Here is a 22,666-nt window from a genome sequence, read left to right as displayed (position 1 = left end):
TCTGTGCCGGCATCAGAAATAACAGGAAGGCTCACCTACCAGAGCAGGCTGCCCATTACTACAGGCTGTACATCAGCCTAAGAGAAGACAAATCACTTTCAACACAACCGGAGTGCCGGGGGGCCACCCACTTCCCTTCTCACATTGATCGGAGGGTGCAAGGTGTCTGATCTTAAGATCATTATTCTGCTCTGCAGGAGAAGGGACCATTGAGAACATCTCACTGTTCAAAACAAACAAGGAGGAGGCACATCTTCCATAAGACATTCCACTTGGGGGGTGGTGGGAGTGGGGGCGGGGGCAGGGCAAGACGGAAAGAAAGAGGTAGTAAGAGTAAGGAGAAGGCAGACAGGCGTACGTTCTTCTGACTTGAAGAGAAAAAGTGGATAAAATGCACACAGCTTTTATTACTCACTTACATCCCTGGAAACCAACAGATGGAATCTCTCATTGCCAAGTTCTAATGCATTTCATGTTCATGCTCAGCATCAGGACCCTGGGCTTGCCAGACACTAATAAACTGCAGACAGTGAGGTGAGTATCAAGAATCCACAGCTCCACCCTCTGCCTCCCATGCAGGGAGGGAAACATTCACTCCACATTAGCTGAATGTCCACAAAAGGCAGCAGGTACATCGGTCCAGACATGTCAGCAGAAGGTGACCATAAGAAATATTTACTTTTTAGTATAAAAAATATAGAGGTGACCCCTAAGGGCAATTCACATCCATTATCTGAGAAGGCTCATTATGAGTACTGCAGCAAGTACTCCTTATCCTAAAGGATAGCCAACCAAGTAGCTATGATACTCATGTATTAAGGCAACCTAGAAAATGAACCTCAGGAGAGCGCTAGTCTATATCATTCTGATCCTTCGAGAAATTAGTCCTTGAAAACCAGGGCCCAAAACTCTTGAGCTGAAAAATTTTTATTCCTATCAACCAGCCACCTTAGTGCCTGGGCTTCCTTCTTGGATTGCTCAAAGCTTGGTATCCACATCTCCCGCAAAGAGCTCCGGCGAGGAGCCAGAGGTGAGAAAGCAAACACCGCAGGCTCCGGGCAACTCAGGTGCATCACGTTGGCCTGCCATCTTTTGGGTGGTAAACCCTGTGTTGAGAGAAAGGAAAAAAGAATGAAAAATTTGAGAAAGCACAAAATAAAAAAAAAAAAAAAAGAAAAAAAAGAAAGCACAAAATCTTGGGTTCCTGCCTCAAGAGGAACAGAACCCAGCATATACTTTTCCTTTTACAGCAAATACCTTCACTCCATAGTAACACAGTCTCCTGCCAAGTATCTTTATGAAATTCCAGAACACAGGAAAGAAGGAAGAGATTCTACGAGCTCCCGGAGAGGAACTGTCCAATTCTGAGGATGAGCAGTTAGGATGGTGTTAGATCTCTTGACAGTAACACTGAAGTTAAAAGGCAATGGTAAAACAAACTGATGAATGTGAATATTAGTGGGTCAAACTTTAAGAAGGAAAAGAATACTTGCGTAGCCTCAAAATACTTCCCCCCCATACATTTATTCATTTTTGTGGTGGATTTGACATAAATCCACAAAAGATTTGATATTCCTTAAGAAGGACGAATGGATAAGGAAGATGTGGTCCATATACACTACGGAGTATTATGCCTCCATCAGAAAGGATGAATACCCAACTTTTGTAGCAACATGGACGGGACTGGAAGAGATTATGCTGAGTGAAATAAGTCAAGCAGAGAGAGTCAATTATCATATGGTTTCACTTATTTGTGGAGCATAACAAATATCATGGAGGACAAGGGGTGTTAGAGAGGAGAAGGGAGTTGGGGTAAATTGGAAGGGGAGGTGAATCATGAGAGACTATGGACTCTGAAAAACAATCTGAGGGGTTTGAAGTAGTGGGGGTGTGGGAGGTTGGGGTACCAGGTGGTGGGTATTATGGAGGGCACGGATTGCATGGAGCACTGGGTGTGGTGAAAAAATAATGAATACTGTTTTTCTGAAAATAAATAAATTGAAAAAAAAAAAAAAAAAAAGAAGGTGGAGATAACTTCCTTGCCCTTTGAACATGGCCAGGACTTAGTGACTCGCTTAATGGAAAGGTTAAACTAGTAAGCTCACAGAGAAAACCTAGCAGATTTCACCTCAACCAAATGATCAAAGTTAACATCACCGGTAATAATTCACATTGATATGATGTGTCCTCTGATACAGTGTGAAGAGAAAGGCCCTTTCACCCTTGAAGTAATATTCCCCCAAATCCATAACCTACGTTTTAACATGAGAAGACATCAGACAAATTCATGGAGGGACAGTCCACACAAATTTTGACCAGTGCTCTTCCAAAGTATCAAAGTTTGTAAAAATAAGGAAACGGAACGGCTGATCACAGTTTGAAGGAGACTAGGGAGACACGAGAGCTAATTTCAATTTGGTATCTTGGATTTGATCCTGGAACAAAGGATAACAAAGGATGTTAGTGGAAAAACTGGTGAAATATGACTAAAGTCTGCAGGTCAGTTAAGAGCTGTGGGCCAGCATTAATTTCATAAGTGTTGACAAATGTACCATGGTGATGTACAATGTCAACAACAGGGGAGGCCAGGTGCCGGCCTGTACGATCTTTGTAACTCTTCTGTCAATGTAAAATCATTTCAAAACTAAAAGTCTTTTAGAAAGCGATGCAAAATGTCTCCCAATTCCAAGAAAAATGGACAGTTTATACACTCAGCCAAACTATTGCTTAAACAGAGTAGAATGAAGACATTTCAGACTTCCTCGCATATCCCTTCTCGGGAAGCTGTACGAGGGTAGGATCCAACTAAGGAGCAAAACTAAGGAAAATGGAGACAAGCATACAAGAGATCTGTCAGGAAAAGATAAAAAAGGAAGATCCCCAAGTGCTGCAGAAGGGAGCTCTCAGGCACGCGAGGTGGCGAGGGCAGCCGGCACGCTGGAGAGGCTCAGAAGGCTCGTGAGTGATTTCTTCAACAAGACGAAATGAACTGGATGCCTGGTAGATCTGAACATCTTCAAAGGAGAGTTAAACAATCAACAAGGATTGAATGAGTGGTACATCCATAGAAAAATAACCAAACAAGATGGCAATCGAAAGGGAAACAAAGATCTGTCCAGGCGAGGGAGATAAATCACAGTACACTACATGGCTCATCTCAGAATAGCAGGTGCACAGTCATGATCACAGAAACACTGAACCTCAAAAAAAAAAAAAAAAAAAAAAGTGAGTGTATAAGCATTTTATTTAGAAACAATGAATAAGTATCAAAATAATTAGCTAAATGTGATGGTAAGAGATTCTACTGGGGAGGGGGAAAAGGGGAAAATAAAAGACTGCTCTTTTTTTTTAAACTAACTGCAGAATTATTTAATATAGTTTTAATATTAAATGTATTAGTTTAATAAATTAGTTTTAAATTTAAGTTCAGTTTAAATTTAAGTTTAAAATTAATTAAATTTAGTAGTTTAGACTCGTGCAGATATATCTTTTTCAAAAAAAATTTAGCGTGAAGATATTAGGGTTTAAATGTGTTGAATCTGTAATAATTAGAATCTTCATCAGGAATTTAGAAAGCAGAGTAGGAAAATCAATTTGGAAATACAATAATTTGGGTACCTACCTACAGTTGGATCGATATATTCTCTCTTTGTTAAACCTCCCCTTAGAAGCATATAAGAAGATATTAGGGTGTAGCCTGAAAAAGAGATGGCCTAGAATGCATATAAAGCTTTCTTCAAGCATCTGAATGGACTCTAAGTAGAAGAGTGAATTAACGTATTTAGAAGAGGGATAAGGATACAGTTGCCCAAATCCTCCCTTCTCTTAGAGACCACTGACAAATGATTATGGAGTTTGGCTTCCAGGGCCTGGAACTAGTGCAAAGTTTCTTTACCAAGACAACATTGAAGGGAAAAAAAAAAAGAAAAAAGACAACACTGAGCACAGAGAACCATAACACAAATCCTAATAACAAACCACTAGGAAATGCTAAGACTTAAAATCTGGGAAGTCTGAACAATAATATAAAATAATAAAAAAAGTTTTTTTTTAGAAAACCAAAAATAGAGGCGCCTGGGTGGCTCCATGGGTTAAGCTGCTGCCTTCGGCTCAGGTCATGATCTCAGGGTCCTGGGATCGAGTCCCGCATCGGGCTCTCTGCTCAGCAGGGAGCCTGTTTCCTCCTCTCTCTCTCTCTGCCTGCCTCTCTGCCTACTTGTGATCTCTGTCAAATAAATAAATAAAATCTTTAAAAAAAAAAAAAAGAAAAGAAAAACCAAAAATAGGCTCAACTCCAGCCACTTTAGCTGGAGTTCATGGCTAGGTAGAGATTGTATCTGGAGCAAAAGCAGATCAAAATCAAGTGAGGAGGACCCAAAGTGATTACCATGAAACATTATAACCCACTCACATTACCATCTCACATTATAAGCCACTGAACTAAAGAGTCAGAGGCAGGTAGCTAAGAATGGATGAGAGAAGGGAAAATGCCAGTTCAAAATAAACAACGATATAATTGTCAAAACTAAGAAAAGATAAAATAGGCTGCCTTAAGAAATAATGAAGATGCCAACATTGGAAATGTTCCAAGATCATTAGCAGATGACTTGTTCGTGATACGTGAATCACCAGTCATCTGGTAGCCATACTGACCACATGCCATTGGATGGCCTTCCCAACCCTGACCTTGCATAATTGTTTATATGAGAAAGCCAGTAACAGTACTGTTTCCTTGCCTGCCCACGCAAGGGTCCATTCAACAGTGTACCACAAAGTTACGTCTGAAATGATATCACAAAGAAAAGAATCTTATGAAATGGACTCTTAATTCCAGAGTTCTTGTAGAAATATTTCAGAGTATGACCTGAAAGAAGTGTGTTTGATGAAATAGTTATGACATTTTAGAAGTAACTAAATAAATTTCAGCCTCCCAAATTGACTTTCCAGCTGGGGTTCTGGGCAGAAAAACAAGCTGTTTCTAAAGTATGATTAGCAAATATTTTGCTTCCAAAGAGGACATGGCTCCTATTCCAACAATAAGGACAAAGTCAAACAATCTATAAATTCATAACTTTTCTTGAGCCCCTCAGGGAACTGATATCATGCAGCAACAAAGAAAACTGAATTTCATGACAAGACCCTTAAAGGAGAGATGGATACATGATCTGTTTAACCTTTGACACAACATGGAAAAAGAGGTGGTCATCATACAAAGAGGTAATAAGAAATCAGTTAAATTTTTAACAAATTTTTAGAGGTGAAGTAGGAGTTACCATGCTGGTTTAGAATCCCTAGGAGCCCCAGAGAGAAAAGAAGAATTCAAACCCACTCTAAAGCTCTTTCCCATGGACATTCACCAGTTGCCCAGGAGGAAAATTAGGAGCAGAACAGAAGACTGAAAATATTTTAAACTGAATCAACATTAACATAATAATCTAAATTTGTAGGAGATAGCACAAGCAGTGATAAGAGGCAATTTTATAGCATTAAACATATATATTATAAAAGTATGAAGGTTTAAAATCAATGACCCAAGTTTCTACCTTAAATTTGAGAAGAGCAAATTAAGTCCAAATTAATAATAATTAAAATAATAAAGAACAGAAATCATTAAGATATAAAGCAAGATATTAGGAGAAGGAAAGGAAACGTGAAGGGGGTTAAATCGGAGGGAGAAATGAGCCATAAGAGATTGGTTTAGAGAAATAAACTGACGGTTTAGAGGGGAGGGGGGGAGGGGGTGGGCGAGCCCAGTGACAGGTATTAAGAAGGGCACGTATTGCACGGAGCACTGGATCTTATACATAAACAATGAATCTTGGAACACTGTATCAAAAACTAATGATGTATTGTATGGTGACATAACATAATACAAGAAAGTTTAAAAACAAAACAAAAAAAGATATAAAGCAACATTTTTAAAAATCAATGAAATCAAGTTAATTATTTGAATAGATCATCAAAATGGATAAACCTCTATTTAGATTAACCATAAAACAGACACAAACTAATATCAAACATAAGGGAGGTGACATATAGATATTACAGACATTAAAAGAATAAAGGAATACTAATAATGGTATGTCAGTCAACTTCATAACTTGGGTAAAATGAAAAAAATATTCCTTAGAAGACACAATCTACCAAAGTTCACTCAAAAAGAAATGAATAACAGGAGTAGCTTTATATCTATTAAAAACAATTCAATTTATATTTTAAAACCTTCCAAAGAAGAAACAAAAAACAAAAAAATACCTAGGTACTGATGACTTACTGGTAAATTCAGCAAAATATGTAAGAAAAAAATGATACCAATTCTACACAAACTCTTTCAGAAAACACAAGAAAAGGGAACATGAGACCAGCATTACCACATAAGAAAACTAGCCAAGGCATTAGGAGGAAAAATATGGAACAATATACCTCATGAATATAGAAGCAAAAATACCCAACAAAAATATTTAGCAATTCAAATCCAACAATAAATAAAAAGGATAATACACTATAACCAAGTAAAGTTTAGCTCACAAATCAAAGTCAGTTTAATCTTCAAAAATCATCACTATAACTCACCATTAAATAAACTAAAAAAGAAAAACCATATGATCATCTCAATGGATAAAGAAAATCATTTAACAATTCCATGTCCACTCATGATAAAAATCCTCATAAAAGTAAGAACAGAAAGAAACTTTCTCAGTTTGATAAAGGGTGTCAACCAAAGTCCTATAGTTAACATCGTAAACAATAATGAAAAACAATGTTTTCTCTTTATGACATGGAACAGGGTGAAGACATATTGTCCCAATAGTACTATTCAAAATTTTAATGAAGGTTTCTGTGCAGTAAGGGAAAAAAAGAGAAGAAATAAAAGGCAAATAGAATGGTGAGTGCTGTGAAGTATGTAAACCTAGTGATTCACAGACCTGTGTCGCTGGGGCTAAGAATATATGTTTATTAAAAAATTAAAAATTAATTTTAAAAAAGGCAAATAGATTGGAAGTCTGGGTAATATCTCTTTTTTTTGGTAAATGATATGATCATAATTGTAAAAAAAATCCTAAGAAATCTATTAAAAAGATACAAAATTAATCAGTGTAATTAATAAGGTTGTATTCTACAAAGTCAACATACAAAATCAATTTTACTTCTATCTACTAGCAACAAACAATCAGAAAATTAAGGGTTTTTTTAATTTTTTTTAAATTAAGTTTTTAATTAAAAAATAGCATTGAGGTGCCTGGGTGGCTCAGTAGGTTAAGCCTCTGCCTTCAGCTCAAATCATGATCTCAGGGTCCTGGGATGAAGCCCCACATTGGGCTCTCTGCTCAGCAGGGAGCCTGCTTCCCCTTCGCTCTCTCCACCTGCCTCTCTGCCAACTTGTGATCTCTGTCTGTCAAATAAATAAATAAAATCTTTTTTAAAAATTTAAAAACAAAAATAAAAATAAAATAGCATTTATTATAGCGTTAAGAAATGTGAGCTACTTAGGGATAAATTTGACCAGAGTTATAAAAAACCTGTATACAATAATGTATAGAGAAATTGAAGAAAACCTAAATATGTGGATAGATCTATCATTCTTATGGATTAAATGTCTCAATATTGTCAGTTTTCCCCCAAATTAATACATACATTCAGCACAATCCCAATGAAAATGCTATCAAACATTCTCATATAAATTGGCAAAGGGACTTTAAAATTTATATGGAAAAGCAAAAGACCTAAAATGATGAAAATAATTTTGAAAAAGAACCAAGTTGGAAGACTGACACTATCTCATTTCAAAACTTATTATGAAGCTACAGTACTTAAATATAGGCATATTTACCAGTCTAAAAATTAACCCATATATAAGACCAATTGAGTTTTGAAAAAAAGCCAGGTAATTCAATCATGAAAAAAAAAAATCTATCCAATAAACAGTGCCAATACTGTTGAATATCCAAATAAACAAACCTCAACTCTTACAACATGCTGCCTCACAAAAATTAACTGTACTTAGACTATAGATCTAAGTGTCTTGCGGGACAAAATGTCTAGAATAAAAGAGAAGCATATCTTAGTGACCCTGAGTGACACAAAGATTTTCAAACAGGACACAAAAACCAAACAACAAAAGAAAAAAATGATGAGCGAGACTTCATTAAAATTAAAAACTACACACTTCAAAAGATATTGTTTAGAAATGGAAAAACAAGGTGCCCAGGTGGCTCATTTGGGTTAAGTGTCTGCCTTCAGCTCAGGTCATGATCCCAGTCCCATGTCAAGCTTCCAGGGAGGCTGCTTCTCTCTCTCCTTCTGCCTGCTGTTTGTGCTGTGTCCCCTGTTTGATTTTATAAATAAAATCTTTAAAAAAAAAGAAAGAAAGAAAAAGAAAATGGAAAAAAAACTCTCAAACTGAAAGAAAACATTTGCTGTATAAAGGATTCTTAGAACTCAAGATTAACAATTCAATTTTTTAAAATGAGGGAAGATCTCAAGAGACATATCACCAGACATCGATGGCAAATAAGTCCTTAAAAGATACTCAAAATCATTAGTTACTAGAGAAACACAAATTAACTCACAGTGAGATACCAGTATGCTCCCACCACAATAGTAAAAACTAAGACTGATGACACCAACTGTTAATGAATGGAACTCACAATACAGTGCTGGTGGGAAGGTAAGATAGAGCAACTCTGGAAAACAGTTTGGTAATTTCTCAAAATGTGAAACGTACATCTTTGTAATTTTTTACAAAAGTAGCTATTTTGCTCCTTGGTATTTACAGAAGAGATATGAAAGCCTATTCTCATACAAAGACTTAGCAGCTTTATTTGTAACAGCCAGAAACTGGAAACAACTCAAATGTCCATCAGCAGGTGAATGGATAAGGACATTTTGGTACGTGCAAACTTCAACAATAAAGAGAAATTATTGATACACGCAGTGTTGTGGATGAAGGTCAATGTTATGACGTGGAGTGAAAGAAACCAGGCACAAAAGAGAATCACGACATGATTCCATTTAATAGAATGTTAGAAAACTGACTTGGGTTCTTTGACAAAAGTGAGAAAAAGCAGATGTATGGTTGCCCAAGGAAGGGGTCAGAGGGATGGATTAGAAAAGGACGCGCGGAAACTCTTGAGGATAGAAATGTTTCTTATCTTGATTGTGGTGATGGTTTCACAAGTCTATGCCACAATAAATATGCATTTTAAATATGTACAGTTTATTCTACATCAATTATACCTCAAAGCTAATTTTTTAAAAGTTTATCCCAATTGTGTGAAGTTGTATCTATAATGATTCCATGTTATATCTCCTATGATAGCCTTTTTTGAGGAAAGGATCACTCATCATTAAATATTCTTTAACTGACTAAATTAATTCAATATTGAAAGTCTTTTCCCTATATAAATAAAGTGTACAACACAGAGCACAGGCATACTCGGATTCAGTCTGTGTGGTGGACAGACTACAGATGGCCCCCAGCATTCCCGCGTGCTGGTATTCACACCTTTGTAATCCTTCCCACTCGCAAGTGCATGTTAATTGTTACTTGCTTCTAGGCCAGCAAGGGTGAGAGAATGTATGTGATTATGTATACATGGTAACATATGCCGGTCTTGCTGGACTCTCTCTCTCCCTTGCTGGCTTTGAGGAAGCAGGCAGCCATGTTGGGGAAGCCCCTATGAAAGGAACTACAAGTGGCCTCTAAAGGCTGAGGGCAGCCTCCAGCCTCTGACCAGTAAGAAGCTGAAGCCCTCAGTCCTACAGCCTCAAGAAACTGAATCTGGCAATAAACGTGAGCTTAGAACAGACCTGTCCCCAGTTGAGCCTCCAGATGAACCTCCAGCCCTGACCGATCCTTTGATACCAGGCTTCCAGCAGACCCACCTAAGCCATGAGCTACGTAACCCACAGAGACTGTGAGATGACAAATGTGTGTTGTTTTAAGCCACTAAGTCTGTGACAATATTGTTTACACAGCAACAGATAATTCCCTGGGTCTGTGTGGAGGGAGAGCAGGGAAGGAGCAGAGTAGAGAAAGGGGAAATGCATTTGATATTCTTATATCAAATATATATATAATATATAATATATTATATATTATATTATTTCCTACATCTAAACACAATAATAAATTATTATCAACCACAAGACAAAAAATGATCAGAGTTAGAGCAAACAAATTATTTCTTCCAGCTTTTCTTTGGCTGAAGGAGAAAAAGTGAAGAAACCTGCCATATGTAAGCTCTAACACATCTTGTAAAACCAATGAATAAATGCAAGTAAAAAGAACTGGTTGAAAACCCTTTAACTTACTTTCACAATATATTTCATTCTGCTTTTCAATAATGAGGACGTCACCATTTAAGAATTGTAGCACAGGGTGCCTGGGTGGCTCAGTGGGTTAAGCCGCTGCCTTCGGCTCGGGTCGTGATCTCAGGGTCTGGGATCGAGTCCCGCATCAGGCTCTCCGCTCAGCAGGGAGCCTGCTTCCTCCTCTCTCTCTCTCTGCCTGCCTCTCTGCCTACTTGTAATCTCTCTCTGTCAAATAAATAAATAAAATCTTTAAAAAAAAAAAAAAAAGAATTGTAGCACAATCATTGAAATGCAAGCAAAGCCCTTTAATCATCTTCACTGACCACCCCTCTGGGAGGAACAGGAGCTCATCAGAGGACAACCCTTTCCATCTCTTTCTCTTCAAAGACTCCAAAGAGAAGACATTCAATCACACCACCTTCAGGCGCTCTGAAACTCCACAGTCAGCTGTCTCTCTGGAAATGCAGGAATATATGCATTCTCCTATGATTTTTAAAAAGCTAGCTACCAGCTCCTACACTCTCTTCCAGTCCCCAGCGATCATTCCAACAGGCCGTCCGTGAGGTGCAGAAGCAGTGAGGGTTTGGGTAGTTCTCGGGTTTTCTATGACTACAATCCCCAAGCCTGGCAAGGATGGTGATATGCAGCCCAGGCAATCATCACCCTCAGACGTTCTGTTTTCTGCTTTGGTCGACTTTCAGAAGAAATAATGGGGATAGCATGGACAATTAATGTGATCTCTACCTTCTCTCAACGTTTTTTGCAGTGTGTGGATTTTGATTTTTGCTGTACTGTGGCCTTATAAATTAGGTCAGAAAGGAAGTGACTGGAAATCAGGATGTGTCTGAGAAAAATGATGTCAAATTTAGTGTTCGTGCCACTGACCAACACACTTGGCTTAAAATAAATGATTTCATGAATAAAAATTTGTTATATAAAACCAGATAAAGTAACTTAAATTTTTATAATAATTGAAATGAGGAAAAGGATCTTGCAAACACTTTTAAGTCATCTAAATAAATATCTATTTAGCATATGAAAGCCTTGTAAAGTATACATACAATACACAAAAATAATTCCACATACTGCGTAGGCTTATGTCTGGCCTAAAATTAATATGCTAGCCAAAAAAAAAGAAAAAATCAAAACACATTTCAATATTTAACAAAAATTGTTTGCCTTCAGAGAATGTAGATAAATGTTATGTGTATATGGGCGTCAGGCAAGAGAATGATGGATGATGGCCAAGTAGTATATGTGGGCAATCCCATTTTTTTTTAAATTTCAAAAGTAATTGAAACTAATCTTTCTTTTTCTTTTAGTAAACTACCTTTTAACAAATTTAGTTATATACAAGTGGGATCATTCCTAGCAAAAATAAGTAAAGTAAGTAAATAACCAAATGTTAAGAGAATTAAGAAATTTGAAGACATTACTAAGAAATTTCTTTCCTTTTTTTAATTTTTATTTTATTTTTTAAAGATTTTATTTATGTATTTGACAAAGAGATTACAAGTAGGCAGAGAGGCAGGCAGAGAGAGAGGGGGAAGCAGGCTCCCTGCTGAGCAGAGAGCCCGATGCGGGGCTCGATCCCAGGACCCTGAGATCATGACCTGAGCCGAAGGCAGAGGCCCAACCCACTGAGCCACCCAGGTGCCCCCCATTTTTATTTTTTTTTTTAAGCAGGCTGTGACACGGGGCTTGAACTCATGACCCTGAGATCAACATCTGAGTGGAGATCAAGTGTCAGACGTTTAACCAACTGAACCACCCAGAGGCCCTAGAAATTTCTTTAGAATAATTTAAGAAAAAGAAATCTTTTAAGTGTTATCCATCGTTATTTGAACATTTTCTCTGTATTAATAAGCCTGTGCATGCCAGAAAGATAAAGAGCAAGAATGAGAGAAAGAGATGTTAACTGACTGCATATGTGAAATGAAAGTAAGTTTCTTTTTTTTTTTTTCCAAGATTTTATTTACGTATTTGGCAGAGAGAGAGAGAGCACAAGCAGGGGGAAGAGCAGAGGGAGAGAAAGAAGCAGGCTCCCCCTGAGCGGAAGCACCTTGCAGGGACTCAATCCCAGGACCCCGGGATCATGACCTGAGCTGAAGGCAGATGCTTAACCGACTGAGCCAGCAGGCGTCCCTGAATTTAAGTTTCAAAGCAGCACCTGTGAAGCAAGCATGTAAGGGTCTAGCAGAAACCAGAGCAGTGATAGAAAAGTTAAAGGATTGACCATGTGGGTAAGATTCAGAACTTCCAACTTTTTTATTCTTGTTCCCGCCTCTGCAGCCTGCTTCTCCACTGCCCGGCAAGCACCTGCAGCATGGTGTTCTCCGAGAAACAAGAAAGGGGCCTTCGAGAAGAAGGACATGACTCGTAAACCTCAGAACAGTCCTCCCAGGAGGGTAATGAAACAGTCACCTCCCCGCAGCGCCTGGCCTCTGGAACGGGAATGAGGAGCGGTACGGAGCGGTTAGGACAGAAGGAGGCACAATGGCAGAGACCATCAAGATGGCCCTCCCAGCGCCTCGTTGCCAAACCTCGATTTGCTCACCTTTTCCCGAAGCCGGATGTTATCCCACACCTTGCTGCACACCATACACTCGAAGGCATCGATGTAGTTGTCCTGGCGGACATCTTGCACACCCCATTTCCGTTCCCTGAGCGCTGCAAGAAGTCGCCGATTGGAGACCTCACCCTTCAGCTTCCACTCTATGTAGGCCTCGTACAGGCTGTCGTCGTGGTCCAGCTGTCTGATGTAACTTGCCAGCTCTCTAGGGTGAGCAAATTCCGAAACGAGAATAGCACTTCTATTACTCGGGAGCCAGTCTGCAATGCTGGGGGATCCGTAGTACACAGGGACCACCCCCAGCTTCAGGGGTCTCCAGAACTTCTCAGTGATGTAGTCGTCACACACCGCGTTCTCGAAAGCAAGGATAAACTTGTACTGTGCAATGATCCTATAAAAGCCATCAGCATCCATAGAGGCTGGGTTTTTCAGCGGCTGAGGGAGATCTTTGTTTCGTAAACACTCCCCGTAGGAATCGACCTCGATGTAAGTCATCAGCTCTCGGACATAGCTGTCCCTGTCTGACGGCGGGTCACAGTCGGACTGGACGTACACCAGCGGAGCAAGTCTGCTTCGAAGGTTGTTTTTGGACCTCAAGGGGACCAGGTATCGGAGTGACTTCAGGACTTCTACGCCCTCCAAGTACTGGGTGGTCAGGGGCAAGTGGGAATGCCGGCTGAATGTGGCAGTGTAGTTGAACAAGGTGATGACTGGCTCGTGGAAGAGCTTGTAATTGTTTTTTGGAGACTCTTCGTGAAAAAGGGCCCAGTCGTGATGGGCTTTCCGAGGCAGAGGTAAGCTATTTATATTAAAGTCAGTGCCTAGAAGAAGAAAAGAAAATATTAGTATGTACAAGAGAATTTTAGGGGCGCCTGGGTGGCTCAGTGGGTTAAAGCCTCTGCCTTCGGCTCAGGGCATGATCCCAGGGTCCTGGGATCGAGCCCCGCATTGGGCTCTCTGCTCAGCAGGGAGCCTGCTTCCCCTTCTCTCTCTGCCTGCCTCTCTGCCTGCTTGTGACCTCTATCTGTCAAATAAATAAATAAAATCTTTAAAAAAAAAAAACCTTAAAAAAAAAAAAGAGAGAATTTTAGTGTCCAACTTGGAGTCTACCCAGTAAGATGAGAATACGGAGAAGTCCAAGGCTACAAAGAAGCATGTCACAGTGGTTGCAAAATGCCTGGCGGTCAATCATGACACTGTCACCCTAGAAACTGCTCAGGGAGAAGAGCACCAAGGAGAGGGACCCTCCTTCTGATTTTATGTTAAGAGAAATGGGAGTAGGGGTGCCTGGGTGGCTCAGTGGATTAAGCCTCTGCCTTCGGCTCAGGTCATGATACCAGGGTCCTGGAATCGAGACCGACATCGGGCTCTCTTCTCAGCAGGGAGCCGGCTTCCCTTCCTCTCTTTCTCTCTGCCCACTTCTCTGCCTACTTGTGATCTCTCTCTGTCAAATAAATAAATAAAATCTAAAAAAAAAAGAGAGAGAGAGAAATGGGAGTAGTGTCTAGCCTGGTTCTAAAGGGAGAATTCATTCCACTGCCTCTAGCAATTGGCTTTTCTTCCCAGACATGTTGTCTAAGAGAGCACAGGAGAAATAAAGAGATAGATGATTCTTCAAAAAAGAAAAGAGCAGGAGAAAGGAAGCCAGAAAAGGGGAAAGCAACCAGCTTGGCAGACTGATGCCCCGAAGAAAAAGGGAAATCATGCAAAAGTCACCAGAATAAATATGCACGACAGATTTTTTTTTCACCCAAAATGATCGATTTCAACAAAGTGCAGTGAATCAATCATCGTCAAAATGGTAGACAAGAGGCTTTTTAAAGACAAAACGGCTGATAACAGCACTATGCTACAGACAGCCGCAGGACAGACAAGAATTAACCAGCACATCAAGAAATGAAGAAGGCATAACAGGATTATAATTATGAGTGATTCTAGCCTCCACAGGATTAATTGGGAAACCTCTGAAACATGATCATGGGCAGACAGAAGTGACGGATGTGGGGAGCAAGTTGTTTCCTGACAGTGTGCATGGAGACTCCATCAGGAAGGAGTTCTTCCTAGAACAGAGAAATGGTTAAGACAATACCACAGGACGGGACACCAAAGTTCTGTGTTTCTGACATTGATGATTTTGTGGCCCACGATTAGAGCTTTTAAGTTTTGAGTTTTCAAATGTAAGGAAATGGCAAAAAAAAAAAAAAAAAAGCCTCCATTTTCCACCATTCATTGGGGGCGGAGGTGGGGGAGTAGTGCAAATAGATGCTTCCTGTGGAATAAAACATATTCTCCAGTAAAATTAATAGCAATTAATTATTTCATGCCAGTGCACACTGTCTCAAATAAATATGTACTCTTTGGTGCCAAAAGTACATCAGTGAGAAATCAATTAATCAAGAAAGGCTTTTAAACAAAGACAGAATTAAGATTATGTTGCAGGACATCTACTGAGCCCAGGGAAGTTGCTGGACAAAGTACTACTGTCTCGATACCAGGCTTTTATTCTCAGTGAACAGAAATAAAAGATGAACATTTATAAAAATGGTTATATCGGGGCACCTGGGTGGCTCAGTGGGTTAAAGCCTCTGCCTTCGACTCGGGTCATGATTTCAGGGTCCTGGGATTGAGCACCGCATCAGGCTCTCTGCGCAGTGGAGAGCCTGCTTCCTCCTCTCTCTTTCTCTGCCTGCCTCTCTGCCTACTTCTAATCTCTGCCTGAAAAATACATAAATAAAATTAAAAAAAAAAAAGAACGCTCACCTACATGCCCAAAATGGAATGGCATATCGAGTTAGGTGGTCAGAAAGGTTCACAGACAAACGTGAAGACGTGAAAGAGAAGCAAGTTTGAGGAGCAAGGCAATTTATCGCATGAAGTGGTTGCTGCTTTAACTGGCCAAGGATGGGAATGGGAACCTACCCGCTTGAGTTAGAACAGAAAGTGTCCGCTGGAGGCAGAACAAGAATCAGGGCTGTTTGCCCGGGAGAGGAGTCCACAGGCATCAGGGGCAGGGGTCAAGATATATAAGATTAAGATAGGAGGGGTTGGGCACCTGGGTGGCTTAGTGGGTTAAGCCTCTGCCTTCAACTCAGGTCACGACCCCAGAGTCCTGGGATCAAGCCCCGCATCGGGCTCTCTGCTTAGCAGGGAGTCTGCTTCCTCCTCTCACTCTGCCTGTGTCTCTGCCTACTTGTGATCTCTGTCAAATAAATAAATAATCTTAAAAAATAAAAGAGTAAGATAGGAGGGGTATTGAGTAAAACAAAAGTGGGTCTAGAATTAATGGCAGGGCCTGGCACGGGAGTCTTGAGCGAGAGACTCGGACCCCAGTGGCTGTCTGCTGCTACTGTAGGGCACGTGGGTGATTTTTCACTTGCCTCACCTGGGTGTGCCACTGCAAAGAGCCAAGACGCCAAGGAGGGAAACAGCAAGACAACACCTGCCTCCTGCACTTCGGAGAATGGAGAGGGCCTGACTTCCATCTCTGCTCATCCACATCAGTGAAGCAAAACAGGCACCAAAAATGGTTATGTGTAGATCTTTCTGTGGCCAGTTTCTAGGTCCACTCAGATTGTGTTTAATAACGTGAATGGGCCTTGCACCTGGTACCAATTTGAGCCATGAGCCCTTCATTCATTAGAACAAGGAGATAAAGTCTCATCGGCTCATTATACCTTCAGCCAAGTTGCTTCTGGAACCTCGACGTTGGAAGGAAGGGGAGAAGAGTGTAGGGTGCCTGGCATATGCAATCTATAGTAGTAAGAGAAGCCTGCAGATCTAAGCAAGAAAATTTTATTTACATTTATGCTCTAGAAAAGAACACAGCTTTTTAAAAAATGAGAGTATGAGGTTCTAGCACATTCCTCTGAATTCTGTTTAGCTTGTAAGAGGGGGGCATCTTAAAAGTGGGGGAATGTCTCTTTAACAGAGAGGCAAGTCAAAAAGACCTAACTTTCCAGAAACATCTTCCATTTGTTACCTTAAAAAGTATTTCCTAGTTACTTGCCCACGATGCATATAACACACACAGACATGCAGACACACCCAAAATCACATTAAAATAGGTTTTTTTAATCAGATTCTTCCAAACCAAAATTTTCTGGGAAAGATTTTAAAAAATATGGCATTTTGCCCAGTGAGCTCCTCCCCTAAACCTACAGTTTCAGATTGTCAGCACCAGAGAACAGTGACATGAGAACCATAACAGACCTAAAATACAGTTGACCTTTGCATAACACAGACCTGAACTTCAGGGGTCCACTTACATGTGGGTTTTTGTTTTTTTTTTTTTTTCCAATAAATGCAGAATACAGTACTGTAAATGTATTTTCTTTTATGTTTTTCTTAATAACATTATCTTTTTTTAGTTAACTTTATTGTAAGAATACAGTATATAACACATATACAAAATATGTGTTAACTGACTACTGATATTATCAGGAAGGCTTCTAATGAACAGCAGGCTATTAGTAGTTAAGCTCTGGGGGTCCAAAGTTAGACCCAGGTTTTTGACTGTGTCAGGGGGGTTGGAGCTCCTAGCTTCAAGCACTGTTCAGGAACCCACACTGTTCTCCACTGAGGAGCTCGTGGTCTTGAATATGAGTGACGATATGGGACAATTTCTGTATGTGGCTCAAGAGACAACTGAGTGATTTCACTCCCTCCAGCTCCAGGGCACTGCCCACGATAATAGGAGTTGGAACACTGAAAGAAATAAAAGTCAATGACACTATGGAAAATCCATAAAAAATGTGACTAACTTGTAGGCGATTCGTTCACTTGTTTCCACAGTCATCTTCACCTGCTCTTACATGTAAAACTTTGGATTCAAACGTTCACTTCTCGGGGCGATTTTGTGTTTACTGAATACTGACAAATTCATTTGTCCCCTGACATAACAGCTGACGCACAAGATCTTAAGCACTAATGTGCACTGTAAAGGGAACTGCGACTTGAATACAAATGGAATAAAATTAATGCCGGCAAAGGGTGCCAGATTGCTAACTGCGGAGACGGAATTTGAAGCGGCAGACGAGCCGAAGAGCGGCAATACTTTATGATAGGTTTGTGGGCTCCTTTTCTTCTGCAAGGGCATAGATTCTTTTTTTATTATTCCCACCCAGACTGGTGAAAACAGAAGGCAACATGTATTACGCACCCCACTTTACTAACAAAGTTGGAGTCATTTATCTGGAACCCAAAAATCCCTGGTGGGGACGAGAATGTTCACAACGGCTGGTGCTAAAGGACGAGAAAGATCTCTGGTCCCTGCTCCAATGCTGATTCTTTGGAATGACTTTCTCCGGGCGCTCCCAGGCACATCCACCAAAACGTGACCCAGCTTAAACCCAGCCCACCCAGGAAGACACATGCCTTCATCAGGAAAAGAAAAACGCCCCCCCACCCCAAAATGTCCTCCAGAAATAATCCTTGATTTTAAAAAGAATTCTGTCCTAAAAGTGTGGACCACACAAAGAATACCCCAGTAGAGGGGCACCTCGTTAAGCCTCTGCCTTCGGCTCAGGTCATGATCCAGGGTCCTGGGATTGAGCTCTGCATTGGGCTCCCTGCTCGGCAGGGAGCTTGCTTGCCCCCCTCTCTCTGCCTACCTCTCTGCCTGCTTGTGATCGCTCTCTCAAATAAATAGATAAAATCTTAAAAAAAAAAAAAAAAGAATACCCCATTAAAAGAAACTAAAACTTTGGGGGGAAAACAATTTAGGCCATATATTGCCATCCAGAATTTGCATGGTTCATGGTTCTTTTTAAAGCCCATGTCACATGAATTTTCTCAACTTACCCACACAATCCCCATCAGGTCAATTATTTTCTCTAAGGTTCTGTGTGTTAACTGAAAATGGTAAGGAATGGTGCTGGCTGCTGGGAAAGACCCCAATCACCCCAGGAGAAATTCTTTTTTTTAATTTTTTTTTTAAGATTTTATTTATTTGTCAGAGAGAGACACAGCAAGAGAGAGGGAACACAAGCAGGGGGAGCAGGAGAGGGAGAAGCAGGCTTCCCACAGAGCAGGGAGCCAGATGAAGGATTCGATCCCAGGACCCTGGGATCATGACCTGAACTGAAGGCAGATGCTTAAAGACTGAGCCACCCAGGCACCCCCAGGAGAAATTTTAACCACAGGCCGTGGAGGCCCACCCACACCATACACGCGCCTCCGTAGGTGGCCGGGTTCCAGCCAAGTCGGGGTCGCGGGCAGGCGACTGAACTCCCAACGCTCTCATACGAACTTCTAGACCTGTATTCTCCCTTCTTCTCCACCATCTCTCTTCACGAGACCTTCTGCCTGTCCTTTAATCAACTTTGCTTCATGGAGCCCTGCCTCAGTTATGCCTGTTCAGGTAGCATCTGTTCACTCTAACCCCTGGGCCTGGAAATTTCTCACGCCCCCTTCCTGGGTCTGTGCTCTATGTCGGTAACTCTGCAGCCCCTTCCTGGCGGTGCAGCGCCTGAGGCAAGAAGACAGGGTCCCGAGGACCATCCGCCCCAACTCTCAACAGCTGTAAATCACCCTAACAGGTGTTGAACGGTTTATCCGTCCACCTTACCCTGTACACATTCATGGATTTGTTGGTTGGTTGGTTTGAATGTGCAAAGCCGCAGTTCACACCCAATGTGGAGAATATACATTCAAAATCGACATGGTTTTCTGCACTAAGCTGTGATTCTCACTGGGGCCTGGCACAGGGTAGAAAGAGAAGGGCGAGGTTCTCCTGCACTTGCCACAGCCTCACCTCACCCCCCAAACCTTGCCTTCCACTCACTCAGCACCACCCTGGGTGAGACACCTCACCCTTCCTCTTCCGCAGGAGGGCAGAGGTTCACCCCGGGCCTGTCCCGGGTCTTGCCTTCCCCCACTGTCCAGGGGGCTCCAAAAGCTCCTGAGTCCCTCAGAGGAGAGTGCCCACCCGACAAGCTCTGCCCCAGCCCTGCCGGTGTCAGCCTTCAGAGCCTTGCAAAGGAAACGGAGTCTAGTAGGCCACGTTCAAATTGAGAGCTCTCCGGGTCCTCAAGAGTTCCCAGCTAGAGGGCAGGGGTGCCTGGACCCTTTTCTCTTCCACCCTCTGCTCTGAAACAAAACCATGAGGGACCCTGGGTCATGGACATGGACACCTCAACACACGAGTCCAAGATCTGTCCTGACAAAAACTCCCTCTCTGACCAAATTCCGTCCGGCTCTTCTGAGTCCTCCTCTCACCATGCCTCACCGTGGCCTGCCGTCCTGCCCTTGTCCTGTGGAGCCCAGATTCAGCAAAGAATCCCGCCATGTTGGTTTGCTGATGATCCCCTGCCCACCCTCGATATCTCACCAAGTCCCTCATCCCCACGCCTGATGTCCAAGTCCTTGGCCGGCCTCCAGCAGATCTACTAATCGATCCTAAATGTATACTCTCTCCAGACTGTTGCCCTGACCTTCAGCCAGGTATCTAACAGCATGCTAGAAATATCCAAATGGGATAGCCCAGAGAACATCACCTATTACCATGCCCTGACTAACTTAGCCACCTTTCCCTAAAGCCCAGTCCTTCTCATGTCTTCTTTTTCTCCACTGATATCACCACCAAGGTTGGTTTGAGCCTCTTAGAGTAAGCTAGGTGCTCTGCCTTTGAGTATAACCCTTTCTTTGCTTTTTCCCTTTTAAAATACACCTCAGGTGCACAGAACTCGGTTAACCATAATCTCTGGATTAGATTGGATTGGACTCTTACTGCAAGGGGCCAAGTAGAAACTTACAGAAACTCTACGTCACAGGTATTTCAGTTTTCTTAACTCCAACTCACAACTCCAGAATATATAAAGGAACTGTCCCCCAGAGCACATGGCCCAGAGACCTAAGTAATCCCTAAAACTTTTGCTTGCTGGACCAATACTATATGTGATTGGACAAAGTTGGTTTTTATGTGCATTTTTTTCTTGGAGTGACTTGAAACATACCAATTACAAATTCCTGTAGGAATAAAACATTGTGCATATGGAAGATTAAAAATTTTTAATTTTTTAAACAGTTTCAACCAAAATAGATCCATGAATCAATGCTTTATATAAATCTCTCATGGAGGCAAAGAATTTAAAGTTTTTTTATTTATTTATTTTTAAAGAGAGAGTGTGCACCCAAGTGGTGGGGAGGGGGGAGAGGGAGAGGGAGAAAGAGAATCCCAAGCAGAGCTCCCGATGAAAGCAGAGCCCAAGGTGGGACTCAATCTCACAATCCTGAGATCATGACCTGAGCTGAAATCAGGAGTCAGACAACCAACTGAGCCACCCCTGTGCCCCTTGAAAGCAGAGAATTTAAGCAAAGACCCTCTCTCCAGGACAGACTAGTTTCTTCCAAATACACCAATGTCCCCCAACAGACCATACATTCTTTTGGGAATTCAAACACTGGGCTTGAACAATGGGTTCAATGGGTTTTTCCCAAGATTATGATACTCTCAGCTCAGCAGGGTTCAAGCACAGAGGAACCTGAGCTCTTTTTTCTAAAAGGAGGTCATGTTAGTTGCTGGTTTGTTAGCTTCTCGGCTCCATTCTGAGTCCGTGAAAGGGGCAGAGACCCTGCAAACTTCATTTCTCAAGATCCCTTGCTGACTGGCTTGCATTTAGGTCCTGCCAATAGAGCCCTGTGGGGGGACTGGGAAGCAGAAGCGCAAGAAGGAGCCTAAAGGCTTCCCCTGTGGCACCGAGAGAAGAAGCACCTGGGAACATGACCATGGCATGGTGATGGGGAGACACCAGCCACAGAGGCAGTCCCAACGACCTGGGTGTGCCAGCTCACAGGTTTCTACCACCTTCAACAGCGGAGCCTCAGAGACCTTCGTCCAGCACTCTGAGTAAACTGATCTCCCCTGAGCTTCTCCAGCTCAGGGATGGCAGCGCTCTCCCGCTCTTCATTGTGCGTAACTTGCCCTCCCTTCTTTTGCTCCACGAGCCCTTCGAAGCCTCCGCAACCAATCCCCATAGTAAATTCCCACTGTCTGAAATACCTAGAACAATTTCTTTTTCCCTATCAAAGTGTGATTAACACAGAAGTCCATTTCAAAATCTTAAGACTTCCATCTGACGGTAATGTATTATTCCAGGTTCTGTGGCAGGTTGTGTTTTTTTTTTTTCTTGCTCCCTGAACTCCTGATTTTCCTAAAAATACTAGGTTCCATCACAATTCTCATCCCCTTGTTATCACCATCCCAGGCTTCTAGTTCTCCATCTCCGTTTATTTCTCTCTCAGTCCATCTGGTGAGAATGGGGAAGGAGAAAAAAACCGCAAGCCTCCCGCTTGAGAAGGGAAAATACATCAGAAGAGGCGGCTCCCTTAACCAGAGGAAGCATCAGATTATTCAGGTACCGTGTTGTGCCGGCTCGTTCTCTGAGCTGCTAACTAAAACATACGGAGTAGTGATCACTCACGGAGCTACAAGGAGGGTGACGCAGAAGTGAAGACCTCCTGTACGACTGCATTTGACCAAAGTCTACATTTCGTCACCAACTCCAAATCCTCTCCACTGTGTTTCTTGACCTTGGATGTACGAAAGAGATGAAGACTTTCTTATTGCTTAAAGATCTAACTATGGAGCCTTTTACCCATCGGAAATGAAAGTCTCTGTGGCTAAAAGATGTTAAAGCTCAAGAAACAATGGGCGAAACACCATGGCTCATAAATCACCCGTATTGCCGGCCAAACCCAGCGGCCTCACCAAGTGTGTTCTCATTTCCTGCCTCGGATTAAATCATTTGCTTCATGAAGCTCAAACGACTTCCAGGGTTTGAG

At 41.7% G+C, this 22,666-nt stretch overlaps 1 protein-coding gene across 5 annotated transcripts in view; it reads right to left on the bottom strand.

Moving 5' to 3' along the window:
* Positions 1-387: 387 nt before the first annotated feature.
* The window catches only part of FUT10 (fucosyltransferase 10), an 83,748-nt gene continuing 61,469 nt past the window's right edge, over positions 388-22,666 (bottom strand). For all 5 annotated transcript variants that reach the window (XM_082715467.1, XM_082715465.1, XM_082715466.1 and 2 more), the window contains 2 exons: positions 12,872-13,707; positions 388-1,106 (listed from right to left, as the gene is read on the bottom strand). In XM_082715467.1, coding sequence (XP_082571593.1) covers positions 882-1,106; positions 12,872-13,707 — 1,061 coding nt within the window. In that variant the 3' untranslated portion in view covers positions 388-881. The remainder of the gene's footprint in view (positions 1,107-12,871; positions 13,708-22,666) is intronic.

Source organism: Mustela nivalis (genome assembly GCF_964662115.1).
Source record: "Mustela nivalis genome assembly, chromosome: 20".
In the NCBI taxonomy this organism is placed as follows: Eukaryota; Metazoa; Chordata; class Mammalia; order Carnivora; family Mustelidae; genus Mustela; species Mustela nivalis.
Note: the sequence above shows the minus strand (reverse complement) of the source record. Positions and strands in the feature narration are given on the sequence as shown.